Here is a 25,624-nt window from a genome sequence, read left to right on the forward strand (position 1 = left end):
TTTGACGAAGAGATTTGGTGTAGACTGTAGATGGAGAAAAAAAGCGGTTTAAGTACAGAGCCAAGGACAGTTTACCAAGTCTGGAGGGTTTTTAAGTGGTTAACCTCTCGCTCGCTGTCATCTCTCTCTCTCTGTGTCTGTCATCTCTCTCTCTCTGTCTGTCTGTCTGTCATCTCTCTCTGTCTGTCTGTCTCTCTCTGTCTGTCTCGGTCTGTCTGTCTCTCTCTCTATATCTCTCTCTCTCGCTCTGTGTGTCTGTCTGTCTGTCATCTGCCCCTCTCTCTCTCTCTCTCTCTCTCTTTCTCTCGCTCTCTTGATCTGTCACTTTCCTCCTCTCTCCCTGGCTGGCTCCCTTCTGCCTAACGAGGCACCATGGGACTTGGTGGAGGGAAAATTCACTCAGAAATGTGTGTTGACGGAACCAAATGAGTGGATGATTCAACTTAAGATGGTTTTGCAGTGTAATAATAATACAACATCTGGAGTGACAGACCGCGTTACTCACCAAGGAGTCTGATAGCCTCGGCCATCATCTCCAGGCTCCACTACTAACAGTCAGCAACTTCTCTCTTCTTTCTCGGTCTGCCAGTACGCCTGCATTGCTCTCTCAAAGCTCTACAAACTGATCAAGTATGCTGCAGCGTGCCTGTGTCTTCAGTCTCCCAAAAAAATGTGTCTCTCTCCACTTACTTGCACTGCCCTTCACTGGTTCCCTATAGTTTGCTGCTCGCATCCAATTCAAAACACTGGCGATGATGACCTACAAGCAGTGTTGCCAGATTTGGCGAGAGAAACAAGCGGCCTGTTTTTTTATGAAAACAAGCCCAAAAGATTAAGTTTTGCCACTTTACGTCAGCTATTTGAAAATAGCAGTTGTACAAGCTCACAACGCGTCGAATTTGCCAAAAGAAAATCACGATTTAAAAAAAAATTGCAGATGGAGCCCATAGGTAATACATTCGGAATAATTCTAACGTATATTTTTGCATGTGTACTCAATGTTGTATCACAGGTTGCTTTTATTAAGTTCTGGTCAGAATGTCAGCTTGTGTTTGTGTGTGTTTGTGAGTGTAAATGTTGGTGTGTGTGTGTGTAGCAGTTGATTTACTGTCATGTCGAGCTAATTAATGCAGTGAGGAGGATTGGTGTATTGCACCATATGGACAGAACTATGATGTGTGTCCCAGTTCTCAGGTTCATAAATTACTCACAGACCTGGAACGTCGGCCAGCTCTGCCTCACCCACGCCAATTCACTGCCATGATACTGTACGTACTTACTATATAGATAATTATCTAGGTCAGTATTGGAGCCTGTCCGATGCCAGGTTTTTGGGTCTGTTGCAGATCCCGATCTTTGGAAACTCCTAAACCTCTTCAAAAAGAAGAGGACTCTGCTTCTACATGCTATTAACAAATGCTGGTGAAAGAATGCTACTGTAGAGCTGAAACCCTGTTATATTGACCTGAAATCCTCATTCCTTAATCACAAATCTTTGGGATTTTCTTGCGAAATAGGACAATGTGCTTGTGGTTGGCAGACATAGACATGCCACCACCGCTCAGGTTGGCAGACACTTTGCATGATGCCACCGGTCTGTGTCCAATCCACAGCATGAGGCTGGCGGACAGACAATCAGTTTACAGGAGAGACTTCTGGAAAGGAACAAGGCAAATAAGACGGTTGGATCAGCATAGATACAAGTTAGATACAGCAACAAGTCCTTCACCTGTTGTGTACTTGCTGTGCAACAGCTTAGACACAACAAGCCCTTTACTTGTTGTGATTATTGGAAAGGAGTAGCCTAAAAGAATGGGGATACAAAAACCGGAACTGGTAAAAAAGAGGAAATCTTGCTGAGATTGTGTCTATATTCTTTGTATTATAGCGTCTCTGTCTGTGGAAACCTCACTATATCCAAAACTCGTACTTTTCAGAATTAGAATTAAAAAAATGGCAAAAGTAGTAGATCCGCAGGTTCGAAACGCGTCACTTCGCGCCGCTTTTCGAGCTTGTAGATCTGCTACTTTTGATGCTTGTGTGAGACGCTGTAGTATGATCAAGTAGGGCGTTGATTTACGAAAAAAACACAAAAAAGAGATCGAGACAGCGACAATATATTTGTATTGATTTAGATGGGGGACAGTAGTAGTAGAGTTAACAGGTCTCCAGTCGAACCAGGGACGCTGAGATTATGTACAGTAGGACAGTGGTTCTCAAACTTTCTCATGTCAAGGACCCCCACATCAATATGTATCTGGCCGCGGACCCCCATCTGAAAAGGTTTTGTGACAGGGACCAGAAGAGAAGATTTATGTAAAAAAATAAGAAATCTAAATTATAAAAATGTTCTATATTTTTCAAAAATCTTCAAAAATAGCAGATTTACAAGCTCACAGCGCGGCACTTCGTGCCGCGCTGTGAGCTTGTATTTCTGCTATTTTTGATTTTTTTTTAAATGGATGAACAACATATAAATGGATGAACAACATATAAATGGATGAAGTGGTTAAAATGATTGTGATGCTATGTTAATTACTTTTGCTGGGGACCTCCTGGGACCCCCCCCATGGACCCCTGGGGGTCCCCGGACCCCACTTTGAGAACCAATGCAGTAGGTCGGAGACGCACTATCCGGTCAGCTACCGGCGCACGCCAATCAGTGTGTCCATTTCTGTCGTAACTGTAGATGTGAGTTGGCTGAAGGCTAAACTCCCTGTTGTACCAGTGAGCTGTGATAGCTCTGTGCCTCATGGGTGTCCAGTCTGTCCACTACATCCTCAAATCATTCCGAACAGCCTGACTATTGTGCAAGGATATCGTTTGTGGACATTTGACACCATTATAGCACAGCCCCCGCATAGGCCTATAGCTCTGCCAGCTAACTGTGTGTGGCCCATTGTGTCCCTGGATCACCAATTTCCCTGACAGACATGGAGAGAGAAGTGAGGCTGAACATCCCACTGTGTGAACTAGTCATAGTGACCAGTAATGGGTTTACAAAATGGAGCATAAAAAATGTGTTTTTTCTTCCTTTGGGGTTTAGGTTGATATGACTCACAGCAGGGTGAATCCTGATTAGCTTGCCCAACTGCTGCTGTTAACTACATTCGACCTGGCATCCCTGTTTTGGGCATATGTCATTATACTGTAGGTGATGCCAATCTAAATACCGCAGATGGTAAATTGGCTATTTTCGCCATGTGACACCTTTTAAGTGGTTTTTATTCTGTTTATTTAAGAGCTGGAGAGACAGGGAGACCCCTGCTACTGAACAAACAGTCTATATCAATGGCTACTATCAGAATATAGTGCTTTAACCTTATCACTTATCCATACCTTTAAGTACATGTATATATTTTTTACATCTCATTCCATTTTCTATACCCAGCTCATGCTGGGTAGAACCTTCCCCGTTACTGATGGCCTACTTTAAACCTCCCCTCTAGTCCATGGATAACTCCACACGGCCTCAGGAGTTATCAGTAATTGCAGGAGTTATCAAAAAAAAAGTCTGGAAAATATGTGGTGGGAGTTGTGGGAACTTGTGTTGTGATGCTGTACACAGAACTGCAAACTCACTCCCAATTTTCTGCCAGATGGTCTGAAGACTCACCTCTTCAGACTCCACCTCACCCCTAATAGCACTCCTCTCTCCCTGTATCCCTTCTTGTCACCTTTATGATATGTGACCAAATTTCATTTTCATTTCTTTCATATCATATGAAAGCAGGGAATCATAGCAAAATAATGATATATTGGTTAATATTATTGAGTAAATAGTTTTGAAACTACAGTACTGAGGTCATGTTAAAACTCTTAAGTAGATAAAACACCACTTGAATTAGAGGTTGCTAGCCATAACCTTATATCTTAGCTACATGTTTGTGCATTTATTTCATATTTACATGTCGATTTAAGCTCTGACATTTATGTCAGACATACCCTAGTATGTGAAGAGTCTAACTGGGCTATTAACTCATTTTTGAAAAAAAGGTTTTCTGCTTTCCTGAAGAATGGGCACAAGCGAGATGACTGTCTCCCAGACAAAAACAGTCACATATAATACATGGGTTCCTTGGCGGGGTACCAGGGGGTCCCCAGCTAAATAAGTTAATATAGCGTCACAATCATTTTAACCACTTTAACCATTATTGTATACTTTGGCTATTCAAAAATAGTAGCCGCGCGATGAGCTTGTAGATCTATGAGCTATGAGCTTGTAGATCTGCTACTTTTGAGAAATCGTGAAGATTTCCTCAAATCTCTGAATATATATATATATTTTTGAAGCCAACATTTGTAACTCAAATCTTTGCTTCTGGGGGTCCCTGGAACTACATATTTTGAGATGGGGGTCCGCGGCCAAAATACATATAATTTTGGGGTCCTTGACTATTTCAATGACGTCACGCGCACGTCGCACGCCACGCCACGCAGTGCGCACGCACATGTATTTTTACTTTAATAATGTGCGATACATTTCACTTAGGTTTACGAGTGCATAAATGAATAGTTTTTACCTTGCAGACGTCACCTCTGTAATTTAGTTCATGAATCCATCAGCCACTGTTATCCAAACGTTCTCTATGGACTGCTTCAGAACATCCTACAGTACTTAGCTTAGGTCACACAATGGACCATTGATATGTGCGTCCAGCCGGGGTCATTCCTATGTTGATTCACACTGTTGACACTCGGCAGCTTTTGTAAGCTTTGGTCAGAGGTGTGAACTGTGAATGGTTGTTTTTGACCGATAACGCGAGGTTGAGACGCACTTTCACGGGTACGCGCGTGCATTGACTAGGGTTCGTGGTTCATGCTTACTCTGATCTCGCACTTGAGAGTGTCTGCTAAATAATGGTGACCAGACTTCCCAGTTTGGCCCGGGATCGTCCCGCTTTCAAGCCGCGTGTCCCGAGTCCCGACAGATATCTCTAAAACACTAATACAGTGGTTTTCAACCTTTTCCATGCCAAGGACCCCTAAATTGATATACATTTGGCCGCGGACCCCCATCTGAAAATGTTTTGTGCCAGGGACCCCCCAGAAGCAACGATTTGGGTTAAAAATGTTCGCTTTAAAATATATATATATATATTCAAAGATATTCACAAATTTTTCCCCGGAACACTGGTTGAGGACCACTGCACTAATTATGTCCCGGTTTTCAACATTCACTTAAAAATTGTCCCGGTTTTCGCCAGAATAAAAATTATAATAGTTGTTTTCAGTGGTTGCATAGGCGTTTATCATGTTCTTGTCATGTAAACATGCTCACCTAACCAATCGGAAAACATGAACAAATGTATTGCGTGTCTGAATTCAACGCTGAGGCTGATGTTTGTCGATCAGTCGTTGCCTGTATGCAACACCTATCATGCGTGTACACGTGCGCGTGCATGAATGGGCGCGCGGCATGCACGATGAACGTGCACATTGATTTAAGGGGTCCCGGTTTGAGGGGTTGTACATGGTCACCCTATGCTCAATGCCTAAATTGTAACATGTCTTTGTTTTCTCATTATGTTTTGTGCTGCAGGACTTCCTGACGGACCTCATGATGTCAGAGGTGGACCGCTGCGGGGAGAACGAGCACCTGATCTTCAGGGAGAACACGCTAGCCACCAAGGCCATCGAGGAGTACCTCAAACTGGTGGGACAGAAGTACCTGCAGGACGCCCTGGGTGAGTTGAGAGCAGGAGGAGGAGGAGGAAGGAGGGATGGAGGAAGGTTAGAGGAAGGGTAGAGGCAGTATGGGACATAGATGTATTGTCTCTGCCGCGTGGAAAACTCCTCATATGTCCAAAACTTTTACTTTTCTGGATTCAAATTCAAATGTAGCAAAAGTATCAGATCTGCTACTTTTGTAAAAAAAAAACACAAACAGTTAGAATATGGAGATAGGAGGGGCAGGGGCAAGCCGTGCCTTCCAATGGCATGATTGCCCCATGTATTGTATTGAAGCAGGAGGACATCTATCTAATCTACAATTAAAACCATCATAACTCAACTGAATTCTCAACCAAAGTGGTTTGGTTTGTTACAAATGTTAGATATGTTTATAATATGTGAGCGGGTACAGTGCTTTAGGCAGCAAGGGGGCATTTTTCATTTTTCATTTTATTACAGATTGTTGAAGTACAGAATATAAGCTTTCATATGATGTATCATTCATTGAAATTGGAACACATTTGAAGAAGATGTGATCATTTGAATCTTGTCATCTTTAATAGTCTAAACTGAGATAATCCCTTGTAAAGAATTTCCACTTTCTAGCACCTCTCAGCTCCAGGTAATGGGCGTGAACAATGGGTAATTTATTCAACCTAGCCACTCCTCTAACCACTCCCCCATTTTCGGATTTTTACTGTGGAAAGCAACTAAGTACATTTACTCAAGTACTGTACTTAAGTAAAAAAAATTAGGTATTTTATACATAGGCTATTTGAAAATAGCCGCTCTACAAGCTCACAATGCGCATTGCAACGTGGTGTGAGCTTGTAGATCAGCTATTTTCAAACATTTGAGTACTTTTACTTTAGGTACTTTAAGTATATTTTGATGCCAATACTTTTGTACTTTTACTTTGCTTGAACGTAACATTTTGAGCACAGGCCTTTTACTTTCTATATTGTGGTGTTGCCAGTACACCAAGTGCTTCTCCACCACTAAATTTGACCCACTGGTAGTCGACTATAGTCGAGGTTTACCTACTAATGATAAAGACACGCACAAGCTAGGTCCTGGATTAACTCCAACCTGGTGTTTGCACTCTCCATTTACAACCCGTACATCTACAGAAACGTTCAGATTTCAAATATAAAGTCCTTACCTCATGACAACGGATGTTACCATTCACTTCGGGTGGGTCTAAGTACCCGTATCTTCCATATTGTTCAATAAAAAGCATTTTAATCCGATCGGCGGCCATTTTCTCATAGAGTTATAACCTATCAGGAGTGCAATACCCCCCCCAACCGATACGGCCGCGTAGTTGAAAAAAAAACCGGAGATGGCCATCAATCGGATCAAAATGCTTTTTATTTAACAATACGGAAGATACGGGTACTTATGAGGGCCCGTACATAATTATAACACCCGTGGTCATGAGATAAGAACTTTATATTTGAAATCTGAACGTTTATGTAGATGTACGAGTTGTAAATGGAGAAATGCAAACACCAGGTGTACGTTCTGCCATGACGCTTGGCGACGCCATGACGCTTGGCGACGAGCTAACAATGCTAAAGCTCCTAGCCTCGTTACTCCACTGTTGTTTTGGCCACATCTTCAGTGAAATACTTCCATACGAACGTCGAGCGGCCTGTTGTTTAGCTGGGGCTGACCTCACCTAGCTGCTGTGTTCGCTACAATCTTATATTGTTTATACAACTAGATTCTGTCCCGAAAAAGACTAACGCTACTGGCCGCTTCCTAGCCCTGGTCCAGAGCGTTAGTGAGGTTATTTTTATTTACTCCACTGCGCCCTCTACAGATCTGGACAATTTGAACTTACCATTAACCAAATCTGTAGAGGGCACTGTGGAGTAAATAAAAATAATTTCCGTCGTGCGGACATTTTCTGCCCAAAAAGTGTATTTTACAGAGTAGCTGGGGTGCTGAGAGGCTTCCCACCTCCGAGAATAGACTTTCAACAACACAAAACAGCCTTTGTTTCAGTGAGTAGCGAAATGGTTTTGTTTATTTTCACTACTCTTGAGTCTTCCAGGGCGTTAGAGGGAACTCACTAACGCTCTGGACCAGGGTCCACCGTGGTGAAGTTAGTTTCAGCCTCAGGTTGAATATTCACCCAGTGGATATTACTCCAGTAAAGTAAAATACCTCAAAATTGTACTTAAGTACAGTACTTGAGTAAATGTACTTAGTAACTTTACACCACCACAGAGAGGAGCGAAACTGATGGGGGGGGGGGGATTAGGCTTGTAACCGGAGTACAATGCCTAGCTATGACCAATCGAAACCTCTCGGGTTAGCAACTCTCTACCAAACTCTCCGCCCACAGGACTCACAAACAGGCACACAGACTAGCAGAATAGGAGCCTACTTTACTATACAAATTTAACCATTTAATGACGTTAAAACGGATATCTGTTGGGATTGAAAGCTTGCTCGACATTCGAACTGTGTTAATATGGAAAAAAACGAAAATCAGCCAAAAAAAAAAAAAAGTTATTTTGCTTAGTTTCTACCGTTTCTCATCTCGCGAGTTGATGCCCGAAACACCAGGCCTGCTCACATATGATATAGGATACTTGATGGTTACACATTAAAAATGTGGGTTTTCATACCAAAACACCATATCTTTTAGTTTTAGTCTCAGGTTCTTATACAACTCGGGCGTATTTCTTGCTGTGGAGTTATGGCAAGTGTTCCCCTTGCCAATGGCCGTGACATTGAACCCCCCCCAGTGGCCAGTGTATTTACACATTTATGTTTATTGTATGGGGGGTACATGTTTCTTTGACGAATGGCCTATCCAGTTGGCAATTAAACAAAATGATCTCTCTCTCTAAAACACAGGTGCTTGTTTGATATCTCACAGTTTTTCTATCTGTTGTTGTTGTTGTTGTTCTCATCTGGCCATGCTTCTGGCCGTATAGTGTGTGCAGCTGTGTGTGAGACATGGAGGAATGTTGGGCGTGTGTGTGTGTGCGTGCAGACGTGCGTGCGTGTGTGTGTGTGTTTTGTGACATTTCCCCTGTCCCAGAGGCTGGAATAAGAACAAAGTGTTTACGTGACCTTCTGGCTGGCTGCGGGTCTTTCTATTGGAGCTCCACTTCCTTCTCCTGTCCTTTCTCTCTCTGTTTCCTGTGTTTTCACTCCCACCTCGCTGTGTGTGTGTGTGTGTGTGCGTGTGTGTGTGTGTGTGTGTGTGTGTGTGTGCGTGTGTGCGCGTGTGTGCGTGTGTGCGTGTGTGCGTGTGTGCGTGTGTGCGTGTGTGTGTGTGTGTGTGTGTGTGTGTGTGTGTGTGTGTGTGTGTGTGTGTGTGTGTGTGTGTGTGTGTGTGTGTGTGTGTGTGTGTGTGTGTGTGTGTGGCGGGGTTTTTTTTTTTTTTCAATTAGTCATCTGATAACTGTTGTAACGTTTCCTGCCAGTCAAGGTCTCAGCATCACATGTTTGTGACCTATATAATACTGTTAAGACTCACATCGTCCATGCTGTGTCTGTGTGACCTCCCCTTTGCTGTAGCTCCGGGACCCGATAATGTAAAGCAGTGGTTCTCAGCCAGTGGTCCGGGGACCACCCGTGGTCCTTGAGGGGGTTCCAGGTGGTCCCCAGCTGAATCAAATGGACCCTTATTAGATCTTTAACTCTTGAGAGCGTGAAGTGAAACCAAATGGACCGGGTCCATTTGGTTTCATTTCACGCTCTCAAGAGTTAAATTATTGTTAAACATCCGCATTACTTAATTAAATAATTGTCTAAATGAAGCAGGGTCATCCCCCCCCCCCCCCCCCCCCATACTGCGGATTAAACTTTTTTTTCATAGATTTCATAGATAGCTTCATAGACTCGTTTGACAGCATTATCATCATCAGTGTTGTGTAAAATTATGTTTTTTGGTTTGTTGACATGAATACGTCTAGGGGGTCCCGGACCACCTGTTGAAGACCCATGTCTATTATAATTTTTTTGCCAGCCTGCGCCGAAGTTAACACGGAGACGAGTTCCTTTTCGGCAACGCGCCTCCATGTTAAACACGCATGCGAGTGTCGGGAGCTACTGTAACAGGGGGGGGGGGGGGGGGGGGGGTCACAGACGGGCTAATCCATGCCTGTAATTCTGTGCAACGTGCTGATTATTTCCTTGGAGAATATGAACAGAAGGGCTGAAATGAGGAGGCCAAAATACAATGAGCCCAGATTTAAGTTAAATTCACCATATCCAATCATTTTAAACAGAATGCTCAGACCGGCGTCTGCAAGATGCGGCCCTACTATCCAAGTATGTCATTAATGAGAGGATTTAGAAATGGAAATTGACTTATTTAATTTTCATTATAAGAATAACTTTGAAGTGTCTGGGGCCGCATGATGAATTAAAATCAAATCGAAATCGCAAAAAACACAAATCTGATATCTAGACCCGCACAAGGGTGTGATTTTCGGTTGTGTTGTTATGTTGTATGTCAGTAAACTACAGCAGAGATATGCATCAGAAGAGCTAGAACAATGGAGAGAAAAGGGCAAACGGATACTCCCCCTGAAAAAAATATTATACGTATGCAAAAAATATCAACAACAACACGACTAAACCTTTGTCCCAAAAACTCAGACAATGTCACAGAAAAAAACAAGTAGAAGTGCAAACTAGACTGATTCCAAAACAGGTCAACTACTGTAACTTCAGTTGTCCAGGCCAGTGGTTCTCAAACTTTTTCATGTCAAGGACCCCCAAAATGATATGTATTTGGCTGCCGCGGCTCATCTCAAAATATTTTGTTCCAGGGACCCCCAGAAGCAATGATTTGAGTTAAAAATGTTCGCTTTAAAATAATATATTTTATTCCCAAAGATTTGCACACATTTTCACGATTTTTCTAAAATAGCAGATCTACAAGCTCGTAGCGCGGCACTCGGTTGATTGCGGACCCCCCATCTGAAAAATATTTAGTGCCAGGGATTTTTCCAAAATAGCAATGAGCTTGTATATCTGCTATTCTTGAATAGCCAAAGTATAAAATATGGATAAAGTGGTTAAAATGATTTTGACGCTATATTAATTAATTTAGCTGGGGACCCCCCTGGTACCTCCCCCTGGGGGTCCCCAGACCCCACTTTGAGAACCAATGATTTAGTTAACGATTAATTGTCACACAAATGATTGCGGTTATGGATGAGTGTTTTTGGCATTGAACATTGGAATCTATTAATACAAATGTAATGTACAGTGGTTAGCACTTGATAACGGCACTAATACCATCTGAGTGCCTCTGTGGTACCACAGAGACACCACCACTACTTGGTGGTGCCACATTTGACACCTTTTTTTTAGGTGTAGTGTGGCTGATCGGCCACAATGTGGCGCATGTGAGTCCATGAACCCTACAGTACATTATTAGCAACAGGGGAAGGGTGAATGCATTTCAAAGTGATTGTTATAAGGATAACACAAAAAAGTCCTGTGAGCTTGTTTCCATTGTGGTCCTACAGTGTATGTATTCAATTAATCTACTAGGAGCAGTAAACGTATATTTACAGAAAAACTGTGGGGGGTAAAAAAAAAAGGCAAGCTAGAAGACTTGAAAAGTGCTCTTTTATGGCGGTTTTGAAGGAGGGTAGGGAGTTGCACTTTTTGATGGCTGGTGGTGGTAGGGCATTCCACATGTTGGTGGCATAACAGCAGAATTAATTCATCCCCATGTTTGTGCCGAATCTGGGGGGAATGAGATCAAGTGGAGCTCCCTCTGGTGTTGATGCCCGTGGGCGTTTCTCACTCTTTTGAAGTAGTGTGACAGGTACATGGGCACATAGGTCCCTAGAGTATCTTGCAAACCAGGCCCATTGCAAGTTGCTGTACTCTGTCCTCTTCCCTGAGCCATCCCACCCTATAGCATAATGAGCTAGTGACTGACAATGACAGGTACCGGTACTAATAATAAATGATGTGCTATGGCCAAAATAGGCCATATACTTAACCCATTAAGACCTGAGGCCGATTCTAAAAAAAAATTCTAAATCCTAACTGTTATTTGAAAATAATGTAAAAAAACAGTTTTTTTCACGATTTTTCAAAAATAGCAGATATACAAGCTCATAGCGCGGCACCGAGTGCCGCGCTATGAGCTTGTATATCTGCTATTTTTGAATAGCTAAAGAATTCTAAAATGACACAGATGCGTTCCAGGTCTTAATGGGTTAACCCATACAATTCGGGAACACATCTACAAATGTCTTCTAAATCCTAATTTATTTTCTAAAAAACGTATTGTTGCTATAATATCAGTGGTTCTCAAAACTTTTTTCATGTCAAGGACCCCCAAAATGATATTTTGGTCGCGGACCCCCATCTCAAAATATTTTGTTCCAGGGACCCCCAGAAGCAAAGATTTGAGTTACAAATGTTAGCGTTAAAAATATATATATTCAAAGATCATCATCAAAAAAAATCTATGATTTTTCCAAAAATAGCAGATCTACAAGCTCATAGCGCGGCACTCGGTGCCGTGCTATGAGCTTGTATATCTGCTTTTTTAAATAGTTTGAGTATAAAATGGTTATGAGTATAAATAATGGCTATAGCTAAAATCTAAAATTACATATATGTTCCCAGATTGAATGGGTTAATAATGTTATACTTTAAAAAAAAATGAAAATCTACAAGCTCACAACACGACACATTGCGTGCCCAAAATAAGCCTGGAAATAATGATGAAAAAATATGGCATTTCTGTTGATTTCACCCAGCTGTGTTTTATACAGATGAATGGAAACTTATTTCTAACGATTATGCAAAATAATATGTGATTAGCTCACATAATTGTGATTATGTAATCATGGTGTGACAGGACTAAACACAGCCATGGTTTCATCAACAGAATGTCTCCCATGCCTCCAGGCGCTGTCTTCCTCACTCCATCTGTACACTTCTAATATTGATGCTCGCTCTGTGTGTGTGTGTGTGTGTGTGTGTGTGTGTGTGTGTGTGTGTGTGTGTGTGTGTGTGTGTGTGTGTGTGTGTGTGTGTGTGTGTGTGTGTGTTTTTCTAATTATACAGGAGTGTGCCTCCTCATGCTTTTGTTGTGTGCTTGTCTAACTCTCAGGCTCATTTTGGTTCACAATCTGTTCAGGGCTGTTGAATAAATCCTGATTTATACTCGGCTGTGCAACAGTGTCGCATGAAAATAGCCGACCTATTATGCTCACAAATAGTGAACTTGTAGATCCATGACAATCATACAGAATAAAAACGTGGAATTTGCAACCACCTACCAGTACCTTCACCTATTAGGACTGGGTGATATAACTTTTGCCTCAATTACCGCTAATGAATTATTATTAAACAGACAAGGACAAAGACAAAAGAGATAGCAGATCTACAAGCTGTGAGCTGTGAGCTTGTAGATCAGCTATTTTTCCTTTTTTTTACGTAGTAGTTAATCAGACAAAAATATCTAGTAGTATTTTTGGGTGTTCATTCATTTATAATTTGTTTATACAAGAAATACAAAAAAAATGCTCATGTTGCTTATGTAGGTTAATCGATTATTCAATTGACCTACATAAGCAAGGTTATTGGTTCTTAAAAACCAGCCCTACTATCTGTCATGGCTCCCTTTTTATTAGGGGTGTTGGAAAAAACGATTTTGAATCGAGAATCGTTTGTTTTGAAAAAATCGATAAAAATCGGAATCGTGACCCCAAGAATCGGAATCGAATCGTGAGATAGCAGACGATTCACAGCCCTACTTTTTATAGGCTGTTGAGTGTTAAGGTCAGACAATAATGATGGCTCACTCAAGGTTCAAGTGGGTTTTTTGTTTAGTTTGTCCCTACCTGGTCTGATCATCATTAAGCAAGCCTGGTTTTCTTTGGTAGTAGTATAGTATCTAGCCGCCTATACTGCCTTTCCTTAACTGTTGACCATGGGCTGTTTATTCTCTTTAATGAATGTACTGTGATACATATTGTCTCTGTCGAGTGGAAACCTCATATGTCCAAAACTGTTACTTTTCACGATTCCGTGACACGCTGTCAGGCTGCTATAGACATTACTTTGGTGGATGTTCTGGCTCTCTGTCAGCACACTTTAGCAACCAATAATCTTAGCTGATAGAAAATGGGTTGGTGTCCCAGCAGGGACAGTCTGTCTGGGGAGGTGTTTTTTTGTTTGTTCTGTGGACACTATAGTCCTCCATGGAAACAATGAGGATGATGCATGTTTTGTTGCGGTCATCTCTTATTAATGAGGAACAATAATGTAGACTGCCCCCTGGTGGCCTGCCATTAGGATTCCACTGCTACATCAAATCCAAAGAACTGTATCTTATCTGCCTCTCTCTCTCTCTCTCTCTCTTCTCTCAGGGGAGTTCATCAAGGCTCTGTATGAGTCAGATGAGAACTGTGAGGTGGATCCGTCCAAGTGTTCATCTAGTGACCTGCAGGAACACCAGGGCAACCTGAAGATGTGCTGTGAGCTGGCCTTCTGCAAGATCATCAACTCCTACTGGTAGGACAAATGATGAATTACACACAGCCCACTGTGGTGACCCTGATAATCTGATGTTGGTTTAGCTCGGTGGTTCTCACAAACGTTTTGATTTCAAGGACCCCTATATAACTCTGAGAGATACTGTACAAACCTTTAACCCATTAATACCTGGGACGCATCTGTGTCACTTTTAGATTTCTTTAGGCTATTCAAAAATAGCAGATATACAAGCTCATAGCGCGGCACCGAGTGCCGCGCTACGAGCTTGTAGATCTGCTATTTTTGAAAAATCGTGAAATGTATTTTTAAAATATTTTTTTCCGAATTTTTTTTTAGGATTTTGAAAATGTTTAGAAGCGGCCTCAGGTCTTAATGGGTCCATTTGGAATGCCCTCAATGAAGCTTGAGGGTCCATTCCTGGACCCCACTTTGAGAACCACTGGTTTAGCTGATTGTTTTGTTAAGTTAAAGCGATAGTTCAACCCCGAAATGACCTTTTCTATCGATTAGTCACCCCGTGGAGACTTGAATTCATGGATATCTTTTTTGTTTTTGTCGCATTCCTAAGCCAATAATTTGATATACCTGCAGTGGTTCAACAAAGAGTCTCCTTTGTGTCTCCTACCGGAACCGCTGCCTACCGGTCCGCTGGTCATCAAATTATTGGCTTAGGAATGCGACAAAAACAATAAAAAATATCCTTGAATTCAAGTCTCCATGAGGTGACAAATCGATAGAAAAAAAAAGTACATTTTTGGGTGAACTATCCCTTTTAACCCATTAACTGCCAGAGGTATTTTCATATTTTTTTTGACAGTGCCAGAGTTTTTCATTGAAAAAACAAAATGTACTCAGGAGCCGAAATACAGAATTTCTAAGTTTTAAGTTAACAAGGAAGTGGATAGGAGTCTAGATCTTTGACTAATCATATCTCCTTGGTCTTTGGGTCAAATTGGAAAAACAAAATATTAAAAAAAAATTGGCGATTGGCACGTGGCGGCTTTAAATAGGTTCGCGTAGATCTACGTGATTGGCAGTGAATCAGTTAATACTGCTTCCTGTGACCAGTGTGAAATATGGTGCACTGTGAGCTAACGGGGAGACTATTATCGTGAAGGGTGGCTCGGGAAGCGGCTGGTCGTTAGTTGAAACTACTTAGTAAACGTACAGGTCAAACTCTTTCTCTCTCTTGTCTCTTGGCAGTGTGTTTCCAAGGGAGCTCAAGGAGGTGTTTGCGTCGTGGCGACAGGAATGCAGCAACCGGGGGCGACCGGACATCAGCGAGCGCTTGATCAGCGCGTCGTTGTTCCTGCGCTTCCTCTGTCCGGCCATCATGTCGCCGTCGCTCTTCAACCTGATGCAGGAATACCCCGACGACCGCACCGCACGCACACTCACGCTCATAGCCAAAGTCACACAGAACCTGGCAAACTTCACCAAGTGAGTTATGTTTGTGAACTGAATGACGAATGGCCAGAGGTGGAAAAAGTACTCACATATTTTTTATTTAAGTAAATACACTCTGTTACAAGTAAAAGGCCTGTGTTCAAAATGTTACTTGAGTAAAAGTACAAAGGTATTGGCATCAAAATGTACTTAAAGTACCAAAAGTAAAAGTACTAAAATGTTTGAAAATAGCAGCTCTACAAGCTCACAACGCGTCGCGATGCGACGCGTTGTGAGCTTGTAGATCTGCTATTTTCAAATAGCCTTGGTATAAAATAGGGCTAAAGTGGTTAATGTATGTTTTCTAATATAATAATTTATATCTGCAAAGTAATTAGTAACTAGAGTTTTCAAATAATTGTAGTGGAGTAAAAGTACAATATTTGCCTCTGAGATGTAGTGGAGTAGAAGTACAAGTATTGAAAATTGGAAATACTCCAGTAAAGTAAAAGTACCTCAAAATTGTACTTAAGTACAGTACTTGAGTAAATGTACTTAGTTACTTTACATCACTTCAAATGGCCGTTGTTTGCATATATTTTAATTTGCAATGAATGAGGCGCCAGGGGTAAAGTTCCTGCCCACCACTGTAGAGACTGAATAGGGCTTCCCGCGGTGCCTCTGGCATGGCTGGCATCCATAAGTGTGGAGGGAAGCCATGGGGAGAGAGAGTGATCACAGCACTAGCGACTCCTACAGGCTGATCAGGGCACCTGTTCAATGAGGTGTGGAACTGTGAGGAAATAGTGTTTATACCTCCATGTGTGTTCAGTAGCGGCCTATAGCTATGTTTCACCCGTTACAATTGAAACGGGCCTCGCCCTCAGGGGGTCCCCGACTGACATTATTTTGCACGGAGATAATGTGCAGAACCGTTCCCATCAGCAGCTTTTTCGGAGCGCATTTGGCGCTCGCAAAAAGCTGCAAAATTGACTGAAACAAAAAAAAACGTATTTAAAAATCACATCAACATTATTCACATAGCCTAACTGATTAACTGACTCCTCTCTAGCCCTCAGCTCAAAGCCTGTATCAACAGAGTCATAGACGAGGGGAAGTGGTGATGATTCTTTTCCATTCTAAATGATAGAATATTGCTTTAGAGTCTGGCACTTTAAACGAGCCCCCAGACCGCCCCTGTACTGTATGTGCTACGTCCTCCTGGTGAGACTCCTCACTGTCAGCTGAAAAGAAGCAGCATATTGGAGGAGACACGTGGTTGTCTGTGCTCTCCCTTGGACCAACTGTAGGAGTCGGCTGCTATTTTTCAAACATTTTAGTACTTTTGATACTTATATATTTTGATGCCAATACTTTTGTACTTTTACTCAAGTAACATTTTGAACACAGGCCTTTTTACGTAACAGAATATTTCTACATTGTGGTATTGCTACTTTTACTTAAGTAATATATCTGAGTACTTCTTCCACCACTGGTGACTAGAATACATCAACAAAACTGGGAGAAAAAAAACAATGAACTGAATTTGGACTAAATGTACCAAGTTCAACAGAAGGATGCACATAAATAATAAATTACGTATTTTCATTTATGTATCGACTTTTCCCCCCATCCTCTTCTTCTCCCTCCTCCAGGTTTGGCAGTAAGGAGGAGTACATGTCCTTCATGAATCAGTTCCTGGAGCACGAGTGGACCAACATGCAGCACTTCCTGCTGGAGATCTCCAACCCGGAGACCATCTCCAACACGGCGGGCTTCGAGGGCTACATCGACCTGGGCAGAGAGCTGTCCACCCTGCACTCACTGCTGGCCGAGGTGCTCTCCCAGATGGACCAGGTGCTGGAAACACAACGTGTTGTTTGTACATTCAACCAGTAGTTCTACAAACTTTTTTTTGTGCCAAGGACCCCCACGTTCATATAAATATATATTTGGAGGTATATTAGGTCTATTGACGTTGCTTAGATAAAGTTGTCCTTATTGTGCAAGTGTAGACGGTGTGCGTACTTATTTTTATCAATTACACACCCCATGAAGCCTTGAATTAATGGAGTTTTTTTTGTTTTTGTCTCATTCCTGAGTCAGTCATAATTTGATGACTGGCGGAGTCTCCGGTAGAAGACTCAACCTACCAGAGTTTTTTCCGGTCATCAAATTATTGGCTTAGGAATGAGACAAAAAAAAAAAAATCTCCATGAATTCAAGGCTTCATGGGTTGTGTAATTTAGTTATCCGCAGAATAATCGCTAAGAATATAATCAATAGTTGTAGCCCTACATTAAACAATTAGGCTTATCACTCAACTTGTATTGAGCGATATATACCATTAGCTTGTTAATGGAGCATGGCGGTGTAGTTCCGGCAGGCACGGAAGTCCAGCCGCGCAGACCTACGCTCTCTCATACACCCAATACGACCACACAATCCTAACGGTTCGATCTACACGCTCTGTTTATGCAGACCGATCGACATTCACTCTTACGTGCTCGACATCTCTCTCACACTGCTACCACAAATGACAACTCTTCAGTGATCAAAGTCCTCCCACATACCCCCGCTGCGATGCAAGTGTGTGTGGTCTAGCCAACGCCAATTTGTGGATTCCTGAATCGCTGTCTCCTGTCTAGCATCAGGGTCTTGAGCTCTGTGGTGTGCCTGTTTCCCCTTCCTCCTGGTTGTGCCTTAGGCTTGGCTCTCTCACGGTGTCAGTTTGCTCGCTATACCAGTGGTGTAAAGTAACTTAAGTACATTTACTCAAGTACTGTACTTAAGTACAATTTTGAGGTATTTTTTTAGGAGTATTTCCAATTTTCAGCCTTAGGTTGGCTCTCACGGTGTCAGTTTGCTCGCTACCAGCTCAAGGTGCCTGACGCACAGTGTTGATTTTGACAGCAAATTTGTATTTTGTTTTAGTCATAGTCTTTTGAATAATATTCCATTTAGTTTTAGTCATATTTTAGTCATCTGAAATGTTTTAGTTTTTGTCTAGTTTTAGTCGACTAAATCTACAGTTGATTTAGTCGACTAAAATGTATTTTGGCGGTGCCTTGATGGCGTCGTAATGGCTGATTTTACACTTGGTTGCATGCTGAAAATAGCCGATCTACCAGCTCACAACGCGTCGCAGCGCGACGCATTGTGAGCTTGTAGATTGGTTATTTTCAGAGCACCCCGAGCGCAACCAAACATAAAATGACTTGTCTTTTAGTTCTACTGGATCTCTTCTCCACTCGTCCCTCACTAACATTTTATTTGTTGACGAAATTGTCAACATATTTAGCCTTCATTTTAGTCATCGTAGCTTAGTTTTTATTCCGTTTTTATTTCGTTTTCGGCAGTGAAAAAAGGTAGTCGACCAACATTTTTCGTCATAGTTTTAGTCGACGAAATCAACACAGCTGCTGACACAGTGCCCGGCCAGCCTCGTCCTTCTCTCTCTGACCATGTCTGTGACCCGTGGGATGTGAGGCCCCCGTAGAGAGGGTCCTCCTCACATCCCCAGCCTCCTCCTCCTCTGGTATAGCATTTAGATTTTCCCTGTGTCAGCATGTCGTTCATGCAGGTTCATATACTGTATCGTGTCGTGTTCTTTTAATTTCCTGGCTATATCTTTGGGCTCTGCTTCAGGGGATTTTGTGATCTCAGACTCTGTGTCATGCTTGCACAGATTTTTTCAGTGCTAGAGCCACACCACCAAACACAATGTGATATCATTGCAATAAAATGGTTCCCGTCCAGAGCCTTCTATTGGAGAGTTACGTCAATTGAGGGGGCAGAAACAGCGCCGGTCACGTGGTTCACGTAAACTCGAAATAGTGACAAACGCTCATAGACTCCAGTGCATTCCGTAAACTTCCAGGTTCAGGCCTTTGTCACTATTCGCCAATAGAAGGCTATGTAGAAGACCTGGCCCGATGAAGTGAACGGAGGTGACGCAACTCTCCTTATATGGCTCTGGTTCCGTCTCGACGAGAAGGTCTGAAATGTTAGAAATAACCATCGTATGAGTTTCAATCAAAAGCATTGTGTCCATGAACTTCTCATGAACTTCTCATTCCAAAGACAAAGTTACAGCATGTGCGTGTGGTTGCAATGGTCTTACAGCAGCACTAGATACAGTATGACAAGATCAGCAATGTATATGTCACAGTACGTTTGGAGAACCAGTACGATTGAAGACAGAGCGCTCGTTTTTAGGCACGGGGCTCCTTCGGGGCGAGGCGGGGCTTTTCGAGACAGGGTTTATTAGCGAGGCTCGCGAGGAGGAGGAGGAGGACGGCGCTGCGAGGCGGGGGGTTATTACGCGAGGCTCGCGAGGAAGAGGAGCCTCCTCCTCCTCCTCCTCCTCGCGTAATAACCCGTCCCGTCCTCTCCTTGTCTCCTTCTCCTCCTCCGAGGAGGAGGAGAAGGAGAGCGCGGAGAGGCGGGGCTTTAATGCGCCGACGGAGACCTGTCTTTTGTTGTTCCCCCCCACATAGCAACCAGGAAGCTACGCTAGGGGAACCATAATATCTATGAGGGGAACGCTGAACACGCGTTCACACGCACGGCGCGCCGACTTAGTGGAGCTTGAGGCCGAGGAAGCGCGCCCTCGCGCCTCCAGGCGCGAGTGCCCGCGGTGACCGGCCGACGCTCCACTAGTCGACTCAGCGCCGTTTGATTTGTAAACCGATAGGGACAGAATAGTTCTTTTCATGGATCACTGTGTGTGTGTGTGTGTGTGTGTGTGTGTGTGTGTGTGTGTGTGTGTGTGTGTGTGTGTGTGTGTGTGTGTGTGTGTGTGTGTGTGTGTGTGTGTGTGTGTGTGTGTGTGTGTGTGTGTGTGTGTGTCAGGGAGAAAGTAAAACAAAAGCCAGAACACAATAAAAGTATCTAAACAGTCCTGCTTTCAATAAACCAAAAAAAGCATGAGCGCGTGCGCGTGTGTGTGCGCGCGTGTGTGTGTGTGTGACTGTGTGTGTGACTGTGTGTGTGTGTGTGTGTGTGTGTGGCCATATATGTTTGTGCACAAGCCTGGCTTGTGGCTCCCTCTAGTGCTGGGTGGGTGGTAAAAACGAGCGCGCTTTCTTCAATCGTACTGGTTCTCCAATCATACTGTAACATATATACATCTATATAATTCTTCTTTTTCTTCTGAGACCGATGGTCTTATTCCATCCCGGGGCAGCATCCCTAAAGGATACATTAGCGGGTGCAGGAAGTCTGAAGTCTATTCTCCAATGCATCATCACTAGCCACGGGGTATTAATCGTGCGCAGACTACATTAGTATATTTACCCCATGCAGCAATCAATAATGCATTATTGCATAATGCATCAAAATGCACCAAGAGAAGAGGAGCCACTTGGGGGGGGTCTTTGATACAGTGCAGGGCTTATTAATGGCTTTACATGGACACTTAACCCATTAAGACCGGGAACGCATCTGTGTCATTTTTTAGATTTATTGGCTATTCAAAAATAGCAGATCTTCAAGCTCATTGCGCCGCACCGAGTGCCGCACTATGAGCTTGTAGATCTGCTATTTTTATGAATATATATAATATAGTTTTTTCAAGCAAACATTTACTCAAATATTTACTTAAAATTAAATATACTGAAAAAATAAATCAAAATGTTTTCTAAAAAACGTTATGTACGTTGCTACATCAGTGGTGCTCAAATGTCACGGACCTCCCAAAATTATATGTATTTGGCCGCGGACCCCCCTCTCAAAATATTTTGTTCCAGGGACCCCCAGAAGCAAAGATTTGAGTTACAAATGTCCGCTTTAAGACATATATATTCAAAGATTTGCACACATTTTTACGACTTAAAAAAAAAAAGAAGCAGATCTACAAGCTCGTAGCTTGTATATCTGCTATTTTTTTAATAGCCAAAAGAAATCACACGGATGCGTTCCCGGTCTTAAGGGGTTAACATATAGCTGCAGTGGCAGAGGGGAGGCTGGGAGCAATTAGACATGTGACACATTCCATGGTCAGTCTGTCATGTTACAGTACATTGTTAAATACTGTACAAACACCACTCATTAAAACGTGTTAATCACCCCGAGACCTCTTACTGTACATTGTTAATGAGGGGGGGTTGCCCTGGAAAAGTAAATGAACATCCCCATGGGTCGGACAAAGAGATGTGAATAGAAAGTTCAATGGATGCTTTTCAACTTTTACAGAAGAACATTGTATGTACAGTATGTATTAATGTAATGAAATCAAGTGCCCTCAATGCAATCTTTGACTTGATTCTAACTAGTAAATCGGACTAATGAAATCGATTTTCAAAATGCGATATTCTTTTTGATATTTTTTAGTCACACTGTTGTATGACAAGTATAAAATATGGCTTAATCGCACTAATCGATTTAGTCAATTAAAAATATCTATTGGAATGTTTTTGTTGATTCGTTGATATAACATTTCTTTTTTTAATCTTGCATTCTCGAGTTTGTAGATCAGCTATTTTCAAATAGCCAACGCATGTAGGGTTCAGAGTGCTCATGTGCTCAGTCGCTTCTTTTGGGCTTTGTTTTCATATACCTGGTTGCTTATTTCTCTCGCAAAATCTGGCAAAAAAACACTGGTTGCAGCCCTAATTCAAAAACTCATATTCTATTCTTTATTTCATGTCACCCCCCCGCCCTCCCCCACAGAGCGCGGCCTCCAAGCTGGGTCCTCTGCCCAGGATCCTCCGGGAGGTGAACACGGCCCTGTCCAACCCGTCCAGCGTCCTGATGACACAGGGACCGTCCTCCTCGTCCTCGGAGCACATGGGCTCCTCCTCCCCTCCTGCAGCCGCCGCCGGCTGCAGCATCTCCACCGGCCTCCAGAAGATGGTCATCGACAACGAGCTTTCTGGGTAAGAGAGGACGTAGCAGAGAGCTCGTGTTGTTGACGTCAATATAGGCTCTATGCACAGCAGATCAGAATAGCAGATCTACAAGCTCTACGAGCTCTTATTTTTTTGGCAAAAGAGATTTGTTTTAGACCGGAAAACAGCGGTCCAAGTACAGAGCCAACTCGGGTCCAGTTTACCAAGTCTAGAACGTTTAACCTGTTAAAACTGGGAAAGCGTCTGTCATTTTCTCGATTTTTAGGTTTTTCAGAAAACTCTACTCTACTTAAAGGGCAAGACCACTTTGGTAGAGGTTTGGGTTGTGTAGTTACCTTGCCATGATGTAACTCCAAAGGTGGGCAAGAAATCTAAAATAATTGCTCCATTGATTAGAAATTGATAATTGCACATAAACGAACGCAAACGAAGTTGATTCAGACAATATAGAACATCACCAAACCCAGTACTGTTTTTTTTTTAATAAAAATGTCAACTTCCTGTTGATTTTGCCATTTTTAATAAGTTGAAAACCTGGACTGGATCCGTGGATCCGGATCCAGATCTTCAAATTGTAAAATCAACAGGAAGTTGACATTTTTATAAAAAAAAAAAACAGTACTGGGTTTGGTGATGCTCTATATTGTCTGAATCAGCTATGTTTGGGTTCATTTATGGGCTAAAAGAGTGACTTTGAGAGCTGTTTTACCGTACAATGTAAGTCAATGAGGAGCATATTTGAATTATCAATTTCTAACCAATGGAGCAATTATTTTTGATTTCTTGCCCACCTTTGGAGTTACATCATGGCAAGGTAACTACACAACCCAAACTTCTACCAAAGTGGTCTTACCCTTTAAACTCGATTTAGAACAGTGCTTTAGAACAGTGTTTTTTAAACATAGGAGATATACAAGCTCACATACAAGACATTCGTGCCGCACAGAGAGCTTGTACATCTGCTATTTTTTCAACATTTTTGAAAAATGTTTGGGATTTATTTTTTTTACACAAATCTTCTCTTCTGGAGGCCCCTGGCACGAAACCTTTTCAGATGGGGTGTTCGCGGCCAAATCCATATCAATGTGGGGCTCCTTGACAGCACTGGTTTAAGCAAAGTGGTTAAAGGGACATTTCACCCATTTATTTTTTACCTAAATCCCTTTAGTTATGTGTGAGGAGTCATCTGACGCCTCACACAGGGGGGTCTAATGACAGCATGGTTTCCCTGTGGATCTCTTTTTTTTTTTTGCCAATTATTTTTTACCCCCTGTTGTTTTTCTCCAAATGTAGTGTTTAGGCCAATTAATCCTCCACTCACATTTCTGTGTTGCCACTGCTGCTGAATCCTACTGGCTCACCTGCGAGTGAGGATCCCCCACCGTGAGGACGTAGCACCTCCGTCCTACTCCTGCCGTTCAACACCCCCCCGCTGACAGGCGTACGTCAGCGGGTATTAAAGGACCACGTCACCCATTTTTTACATATTTTCATATAATAGGTCCCCCACTGATGCTCGTTATAATAAGGTACCATTTTTGTCTACTCTCTGTCTCATAGGAGGGTTGTGGACACTTCAGACCAGTGACATCATTGATGGGGAATAGAAATCGTGGGCTTTCTATTTCTGGAAAGTTAACTATGCTATAATGGAAGCCATTGTTCTTGCATTAATACAAAATAATATATAAATATTAAGAAATATATTTAAATCTTTTTTGAAATGACCAAACCTGCCTACCGATGATGTCACTGGTAGGCGGTTTTCTGAACTGTCCACAGCCCTCCTCTGAGAGTAGACAAAAATGGAACCATGTTAATGATGAGCATTATGCTGCGTTCACACTGGCAGATACAAGTATAAAGGCTACCATTATTTTTCAATGGAAGCCAGCGAAATGAAGATGCAAAGATACGTCCGACGTTTGTAGCTGCTACAAAAGCTACAAAGCTACAAAAGCGTTGAGCTGGTTTCAACTTCAGATGCAAAGCTACAAATATGCTGTGTAGCTTTGTATCTTTTGTCTCTTCCAGTGTGAACGCAGCATTAGTGAGCACCAATTGTATGAAGATAGGTTGAAAAAGGGGCGAAGTGGTCCTTTAACAAGAGTTTGTGACTAAAGTTAACAGTAACAACGTTGGATCAACAGGTTATTTTGAAAAGCCATTTTAAACATACAAGGTTTCCATCAGACGGTGATGATTTGCCAGATGAGGCCAGTGCAAGATAACCAAGATAAGAGCAGTGAGGGAGAGTTGGACAGAAGACAAAAGGATATCGTTGCTGTCGGGCAGAAACCACATTCTAACTTTGTGTGTTTTTTTGGTAAATTAACGCCCTACTTGATCATACTACATCGTCGACACAAAAAACATCACAAGCTCTTGAAATGCGGTGCGACGCGTTTTGCTCTTTTAGATCTTGCTACTTTTGCTACTTTTGAATTTGAATCCTGAAAAGTAACGTTGCATCGCGACGCATCGTGTGCTTGTAGATCGGCTGAAGTGGTTACTGCATGTTTTGTAGTAATAATCAAAATCTACAAAGTAACGAGTAACTAAAGCTGTCAAATAATTGTAGCGGAGTAAAAGTACAACATTTGCCTCTGAGATGTAACGGAGTAGAAGTAAAAGTACTGAAAATTAGAAATACTCCAGTAAAGTCAAAATACCTCAAAACTGTACTTAACCCATTGAGACCTGAAGCCGATTCTACATGTCTCCTAAATCCCAACAGTATTCTGAAAAAACAAATGTTTCTATATTAGTGGTGCTCAATCTTTTTCATATCAAGGACCCCCAAAATGGTATGTATTTGGCCGCGGACCCCCATCAAAATATGTTGTTCCAGGGACCCCCAGAAGCAAAGATTTGAGTTAAAACTTTTCGCTTAAAAAATATATATATTCAAAGATTTGCACACATTTTCAGGAATTTTCAAAAATAGCAGATCTACAAGCTCGTAGCGCGGCACTCGGTGCCGCGCTATGAGCTTGTAGATCTGCTATTTTTGAATAGCCTAAAGTGTAAAATAATGCTTTTTAGCTCAAATCAAAAAATGACACAGTTCCAGGTATTAATGGGTTAAGTACAGTACTTGAGTAAATGCACTTAGTTACTTTACACCACTGGTTTTGGACATATGAGGTTTCCACCCGACCCGAGACGATAAAAAAAAAGAGGCAGAAGAGAGAGAGAGAGATAGAAGGACA

At 42.3% G+C, this 25,624-nt stretch overlaps 1 protein-coding gene across 1 annotated transcript in view; it reads left to right on the forward strand.

The window, feature by feature from the left end:
• LOC308081532 (disabled homolog 2-interacting protein-like) overlaps positions 1–25,624 on the forward strand; it is a 237,992-nt gene that overhangs the window by 184,927 nt on the left and 27,441 nt on the right. Inside the window, exons 8-12 of the mRNA XM_080457900.1 lie at positions 5,543–5,687; positions 14,049–14,193; positions 15,379–15,615; positions 17,217–17,418; positions 22,234–22,439. Of these exons, the coding sequence (XP_080314026.1) occupies positions 5,543–5,687; positions 14,049–14,193; positions 15,379–15,615; positions 17,217–17,418; positions 22,234–22,439 (935 nt within the window). The remainder of the gene's footprint in view (positions 1–5,542; positions 5,688–14,048; positions 14,194–15,378; positions 15,616–17,216; positions 17,419–22,233; positions 22,440–25,624) is intronic.

The sequence above is a fragment of the Gymnoscopelus braueri genome (assembly GCF_963280865.1).
Source record: "Gymnoscopelus braueri genome assembly, contig: SCAFFOLD_63, whole genome shotgun sequence".
NCBI classification, from domain to species: domain Eukaryota; kingdom Metazoa; phylum Chordata; class Actinopteri; order Myctophiformes; family Myctophidae; genus Gymnoscopelus; species Gymnoscopelus braueri.